Source organism: Tupaia chinensis, unplaced genomic scaffold (genome assembly GCF_000334495.1).
Source record: "Tupaia chinensis unplaced genomic scaffold, TupChi_1.0 Scaffold000101_1, whole genome shotgun sequence".
NCBI lineage: Eukaryota > Metazoa > Chordata > Mammalia > Scandentia > Tupaiidae > Tupaia > Tupaia belangeri.
The window spans coordinates 2,690,959-2,698,354 of record NW_006159565.1 but is presented as its reverse complement, the minus strand read 5'-3'; the positions used below and the strand labels follow the sequence as shown (position 1 = coordinate 2,698,354).

Here is a 7,396-nt window from a genome sequence, read left to right as displayed (position 1 = left end):
CAGCTGCAGCGGCAAGAACAGCTACAACAGCAGGAACAATTACAGCAACAACAGTTCCAACAGCAGCAGCTACTATTGCTGCAGCAGCAACAGTTACAGCAGCAGCAGCTCCTACAGCAGCAGCAGGCACAGTTACAGCAGCAGTTGCTACAGCAGCAACAGGCACAATTACAGCAGCAGCTATTGCTGCAGCAGCAGGAACAGTTACAGCACCAGCAACAACAGCAGGAACAGCTGCAACAGCAGCAGCTGCAGCCAGAGGAGGAGGAAGAGGTGGAGTTGGAGCTTATGCCGGTGGACCTGGGATCAGAGCAGGAACTGGAGCAACAGAGACAGGAGTTGGAGCGCCAGCAGGAGCTGGAGCGTCAGCAGGAGCAGCGACAACTGCAACTCAAACTGCAGGAGCAGTTGCAGCAGCTGGAGCAACAGCTAGAGCAGCAGCAGCAGTTGGAGCAGCAACAGCTAGAGCAGCAGGAAGTGCAACTAGAACTGACCCCTGTGGACCTGGGTGCCCAGCAGCAGGAGGTGCAGTTGGAACTGACTCCCGTGCAGCCAGAGCTGCAACTGGAGCTGGTGTCTGCTGCAGGTGGTGGTGGGGCAGCAGTCCCTGGGGCTCCAGCAGCAGTTGTGGTGGCTCCCCCAGGCTATGTGGTGCTGCAAGAGCTCATGGTGTTGCCTGCTGTGGCTGCACCGACTGTGGTGGCCATCCCAGGCCCGGCAGGTAGTGCGGCGCTGACACCCGCTCGGCAGCGGCGGCGACGGCGTGCCAGGGACCGGCCGACTATCTGCGGGGAGTGCGGCAAGGGCTTCAGCCGCAGCACGGATCTGGTGCGGCACCAGGCCACTCACACGGGCGAGCGGCCTCACCGCTGTGGCGAGTGCGGCAAGGGCTTCTCGCAGCACTCGAACCTGGTGACGCACCAGCGCATCCACACTGGTGAGAAGCCCTACGCCTGCTCCTACTGTGCCAAGCGCTTCAGCGAGAGCTCAGCCCTTGTGCAGCACCAGCGTACGCACACTGGAGAGCGACCCTACGCCTGCACCGACTGTGGCAAGCGCTTCAGTGTCTCCTCCAACCTGTTGCGCCACCGGCGGACACACTCGGGCGAGCGGCCCTACGTGTGCGAGGACTGCGGGGAGCGGTTCCGCCACAAGGTGCAGATCCGCCGCCATGAACGCCAGCTGCACGGCGCCGGCCGGTCGCGGGGCCTAGGCCTGCTGCGTGGCACACGACCCACGCCCTCGGAGCAGGCAGCTGGGGCTGCGGCGCCCTCAGACAAGGCCCCGTGAGGCTGGTGCGTTAGGCTAGAAAGGTCTGCCAGGCTGCCAGGCGGGGTGGGGCCAGCCAGGAAATGCGCGGTAGGGTTGGGGCAGGCACTCCTCCATCTGTGATACCCCTGCACCCTGGAAGCGCAGTGCTGAGTGGGACGCACACCTTGAACTCACCTCATGATCGCTGGAGACATCCTGGAATATCCTCAGAAAGAAAAGTCCTCCGTTGTCTTCTGGATTCCCTGAGAAGCACCGGGTTCATAGATTACCCCTCAGAAACCATCCACAAAAGAAAAGACGTCAGAGGCTGAAACAGCTACTGGAAAACTGTTTTGTTACTGAGTGCGGCTTGCTGAGAGGGTTGCCAGTTTTTGTTTTTGTTTATCCCTGAGTTCTTTTTCTCCCAGTAAAAACTGGACTTACTAGAAAGAAAAGTGATGAGAGGAACACCCAGTGACAATGGGTGACATTCGATGTGGAGCGAACACTAACTAGGGACTCAAATACATATTGTGAAATGGCACCTGGAAAACATTTGACTATGGTAAAAATCATTTCAAGGAGAAAAACGGAAACAAAGGAAACTCATCCATATTGTGTGAGAAACTGATCAAGGCATCGAATTATCCTCAGTGGCATTTGCTTTGAAAATACTTCTGAAATGAGAATTCATCAGGGTGACTACCATTCTGTTTAAAATCCTTGTGTTCATAAACCGAGGATTAGAGTGTCCACAGAGGTCAATGTACAGATAAATGCCAGGAAGCCCTGCTATGGACAGAAGGTAAAACCTTCCCTCCAGGAGAGCCTAGGGTTACTGGCAGTCATTGGAGGAAGGACCTAAGTGTCCCTGTTGCTGTGTCCCCAAGGCCACTGTGGCCTCTCAGTGTCCTCTTGAAAAAAGCTAATGGCTGAGGCAGAGAGCATTCTGGGGGTGCTCTCCAAGGTCTGGAAGAAAGGTCTCCCTAAAAAAAGTTCTGGGGTAACTATACTCTGGCCCTCTTGCAATGTACCAGCTCTAGGCTTCTTGGATGCTGCCCAGCACTAGCACCTTGAGACCCAGGGTCTGGGTTCCCTTGAATCAGGCTATGGAGGGGGCTGCACAGCCCGCTTGATGGCTGGGGTTGGGAGAAGGTTGTTGGAGATAGAGATGGAAAGCCACAGAAATAATTTTTACATATTTACCAAATGATCTTGGGGGATGGGGGGGCTGCAAGAACAGCAGCGATTGCTGACACCTTGCAGGTAGTGGGACTGTGGAGGTGGCCAAGAGCCCCTCTGGTCCTCAAGCACTTCCTGCTCCACCTGCCCTCCCACTGACTGCCTAGTTCCTTCCCTCTTCCCTCCATGCTTCTCCTTTACTAACACAGCCTGCCACGTTTTACAAATGTGGTGGTAAGTGAGAAACAAAAAATTAAAAATAAAGTGAAGAAATGCAGTGTCCTGTCTGTGTTTTGACCTCTGGACTTTGTGTCATGCCATGGCTTCATTTCTTAGGATAATTTTTCTGGTTGCTTTAGGGATGTATTATTTAGGCTTATTGCACAACGTTCCTCTCCCAGACCCTCCCTTCCAGCCTGAGACCCTGGACCAGAGAATGGACTTATTCAGTAAAACTCTCTTGGGGACCAGGGCCATCTCTGTTGCACGGTGGTTAAAATTTGGGCAAAGGAGGACCAGCAGATGATGTAATGGTTATGTTGCTGGACTCCCATATGGCTGATCATAGTTCCAGTCCCAGACCTGGAGGCTTGAAACTCACACCCCGTGCATGTGTGTACGTGTCCAAAATCCCAAGAGGAGAATGGAGAAGGAATTGCGACGTGGCCTTTCCCCCCTGGAGGCGGTGTGTGATTTCTCACTTTCTGTCTGTCTGTCTCTCTCTGTCTCTTCGGCAAGCATGTGCTCCTTATAGCAAAAAAAAATCTCTTAATAATAATCTAGGCAGAGGAAGCCATATCCCACATCACTGATCACAGTTCTAGTCCCACCCTACTAGCTTGAATAACACTTGCATGCTCAGGATCCTGAAGTGACCCTGTCCAGTGCACAGAGATAGGGTACCCCAGGCAAAGGGCCGTGGATTGAGAAAGGACAGATGAATAAAAGCGGGGATCAGGCAAATAAACACGGGGGTCAGGCAGACCAGCATCTCTGCTGGAGAACACCCTGGCCCCGAGCCATCCTGTGCTCATTCTTTTTTTTTTTTTTTTGGGAGAGATTTTCGCTATAGGGCGCGTGCGCTCGCCAGACAGACAGAGAGAGACATAGAGACAGAAAGCGAGAAATCACCCCCCAGGGGGGATGGTCACGCTGCAGTCTCTTCTCCTCCATTCTCCTCTCGGGATCTTGGGCACGCACGCACACGCGCCCGGCATGAGTTCTAAGCCACCGGGTCCAGGACACGAACCGCGGTCGACTACGTGGGAATCCAGCGACATAGCCATTACGCTAACTGCTGGTTCCCTCCTGTGCTCATTCTTGTATAGAGGAGGCAAAGCCTGGTGCTTCAGCTGTGGAGCACATCCTGGTTCTAAACAAGCCTCTCTGGCCTTCTCTGGCCAACACTCAGGTTTCTTTTCTGTAAAGCCCTGCAGTAAATTGTCGTTTTTTAGAGCTTTCACATGCTCTGAAGCGACAGCACAAAAACTGTGTCCGTGCACTGAAGGAATGGAGAATTGTAGGAAAAAAGGATTGCCACATGATCGGGCTGTGTTGGGGATACTCAGGTAGTCTCACTCTCTCTTTCTGTCTCCCTACTATCAAAGCAAAACAAAATAACTCATGGGGTGAATGGAAACCAGTGGAGTGCCCAGTTTGGGCATCTTGTAAGGACAAACTCTGGATCAGTTCAGTCCCACCGTAGCCTATAGGGCTGCCATGATGGTGAGTGACAAGTCTGCCACCTTGGGTGGCCCCTTAGAGAGGAGTCATAAGGCTGGAGGCCCCTGTTTGATTGTAACAGTGAACCAGCCAGTTGTTTCAAATCCCTTACTACCATTTTTGAGTCCCTCTCCCTCCCAGCTTTTGCCTCCAACAGCTTTTCTTTGCAGGATGAGCTTTGGGCTGCCGGAGCCCCTCTGACCTGCCTGTGCACAGCCTGATGGTGGGAGGGGTTGCAAGGCAAGCCCTTCTGATTTGGTCAGGACAGCTCAGAGGTGTGAATCACATTTGAGTTTGCCTGTAGGATCCAGTGGAAGCATCCTTTGCAGGGTTTTGCCTGAGACTGCACCCCTCTATTCTCTTTCCTGTCCCACTTATCTTACTCCATCTCCCACGGGGGAGCACATTTTTAATAAATTTCTCCCGCATAAATATGCCTCTGAAGGCTGACAGTATGGACGGTGGGCCTCTGGATGTAGGTCACATCAGGTAGCTACAAGAACCCATTCAGAGATGATGAGTACACATACATACCAGGTCATCCTGCATTGCTTCTGGCTGCTGATAGATAGGACAGGATATCGGGCAGGAGGGATGCCCTGACTCATTCAGTACCTTGGGCACTTGAGATAAACAGAAATGGTTATTGTAAGGCCTTTGTGGAATAGGTTGGTTTTGCTGAGCACAGTTAACGCCATGATGAAGGAAAATGGGAGTTTGGTTCTACAGTTATCAACTAAAGGCAGAGGGACAGTCAGATGCCTCCTCCTCTCATTTCCTTCAGTCAAGGGCAGGTTACTGAAGACCAGGTAAAAAGCCTGATGCCAGAGAAGGCTGGTCTAGACCCACGTCAGGGTCCTGATATGGAAGGAGTGGGACCTTCCGGCTTGGATTAGGGATGCTTGGGTGATGTGGTTAAGAACACTGAGTCCTCATTCCCCTCCAACCCTCTGAGCCTGCTAACGTGGCCCATTTTCCCTTGTTAGAGATAGCAGCTGTGCCCCCCACCTCACCTGAAGACCATACAGAGGTCTCACTGAGGCTGATGTCTTGTAGGCAATGCTGTCCTCACTGAGGCCGGCCCTCCCTCCCTCCCTGGCCACTATACCTATAGTGAAGTTCTAGTCCCAGTTTGGTCTGGCTGGGGGACTGTTGGCTCTGAAGGGAGGAAAGGGATTATTCACCAAAGGAGTTGCAAGACTTGACTATGGGCCTCCAGGAACTGCAGTATCCAACTGGGGACGGATACTCCCTTTGCTAAGGAAATAAGGAATATGCAGGCGAGGGGGAACTGGCCTCGCCAGGAGCTCAGCAGTGACTGTTCTCCAGGGGTAGACCAGGGCTGACACTGAAGGTGGTGCCATGGAACTGGAATCCTGCTTATCAATGGAGACAGCAGGATCCTGGAGCAGCAGTGGCCACCTGTGGTACTTAGACCCCAGGGACAACATGGACGTAATTACAGAAATGGACTAAAGGTTGAAATGGCCACCAGGAGGCTCAGACCCAAGGGAGTCTATGGTGATAAATAATAGCCCATGCTGTTCCCAGAGGTAGAGAGATGGGCAGCAAACGAGGGTATTGCTTGATTTATACTTCCCCCCCAAAAGATCAAGTGGTGACAAGGCCATTGTCAGCTTCCCCAATGGACAGTCCTGATCTCTTTCCTAGTTTCCAGATCTAAGCCAGTTCTTAGATCCAGAGCCCACTGATCACAGGGGAAGTCGGGTTCCCCAAGGAAGAACTTTATAGCCCACTGTGTATGGTCTGTGTGGACAACAGTGATTTCTCAACCCTTGCCCAATTGGGCCTAGAGCCATTTACATGAGTAAAATTCACTGAGGAGATGGGTTTTACCCAGATCTTTCAATGAGAAGTTCTGGGTCCACAGGGCTGAAGATCTGAAAACTCACCCCATTAGACCAGCCCCTAGACCAGCAGAAATGGTAAGGGTAGGGAATCTAGAATGGGGTGTTAGGGGATATGAGGAGTATCAGTTATGGCCTTGGGGCCCACTGCAGCAGTAAGGGCTCTAGATGATAAGTGTTCCATACCCCGGGTGCAGTCAAAGCGAGGAGACATGAGTGAACTGTGTGGAGTAAGACGTGGCCTGAAACAAATACTGATTCCCTGTCCACATTTCTTTGGAAGGATCCTTTGACGGATGTGTGTGGTCACACCTAGGACCCTGGCTTCCAGCGCCAATGCCCACAGCTCTTCTTCCACATAGGCAAAGAGGGGGAAAGTGCCTGAGAATAGATGTTCTCAGAGTGTCCCTCAGCCAAACTCTACAGTGTAGGCATGGGGAAGCCAAGCTCCCTTACCTGAGGTTGGAGGACTCTGAGGCTCCAGGATGGGATCAGATAGGTTCCCTCTGTGGGACTTTGAGCTCTTCATCCTTCCTCCCCTTTGGAGTCCTGAATCTTCCCCTGGCTATCATGGCTTCCCTAGCTGCATTTCCTTGATTAATTTTTTGTGCACAAATGATCTTCTATGGTTTTTTTCTGGGAAATTTGACTTAAGATAAGAGGATGGGGTAGATGGGCAAAGCCTTGTTTTAGAAGGGAGAAGAAGAGCCTGAGCTTGTTCCAGGAGAAGACCAGGAAAACCGTAGGTCTAAAGGGCATTTGCTGAAGAGCTTCCAGCCAGGTGGGAGTGGGAGACAGAAATAAATGATCATGCAATGTGATCAGCTGTGGGGACAGAGCAACTGGCTCTGCTGCAGGGAGCCAAGTGGTCTCCTAGGAGCATCTCGACAGATCAGAGGTATTTGCAAGGTGAGGACAGGAGAGACTGGGTGTGGGGAAGGCATTTCAGACAGAAGTCACACTATGTTCAAAGGGTCACAGCCAGAGAAGAGCCTGGTGTGGCTAACAGTGGCCTGGAGGTAGGTACTATGGGGAGATAGGTGATGGAATGAAGGCGTGAGCTAAGCAGGAGCTAGATTTTGTGGACACACTTTTTTTTTTTTTTTAAAGAAGTTAGTGGGGACTAGCAGTTAGTGTAATGGCTATGTCGTTGAACTCCCATGTAGCTGACCACGGTTTGAGTCCCGGACCCGGTGGCTTAAACCCACACTGGGCACGTGTGCGTGCATGCCCAAGATCTCGAGAGGAGAAAGGATTGCGGCGTGGCCATCCCCCCCCCCAGGGATGATTTCTCGCTTTCTGTCTTTCTGTCTCTCTCTGTCTTTCTGGCAAGCACACACTCCCTATAGCAAAAACCTCTTAAAAAAGAAAGA

At 52.2% G+C, this 7,396-nt stretch overlaps 1 protein-coding gene across 2 annotated transcripts in view; it reads left to right on the top strand.

Annotated features, from left to right (window-relative positions):
• ZNF853 (zinc finger protein 853) overlaps positions 1 to 2,704 on the top strand; it is a 7,593-nt gene extending 4,889 nt beyond the window's left edge. For both annotated transcript variants that reach the window (XM_014585976.2, XM_027769997.1), the window contains exon 4: positions 23 to 2,704. In XM_014585976.2, coding sequence (XP_014441462.1) covers positions 23 to 1,290 — 1,268 coding nt within the window. In that variant the 3' untranslated portion in view covers positions 1,291 to 2,704. The remainder of the gene's footprint in view (positions 1 to 22) is intronic.
• Positions 2,705 to 7,396: the final 4,692 nt, after the last annotated feature.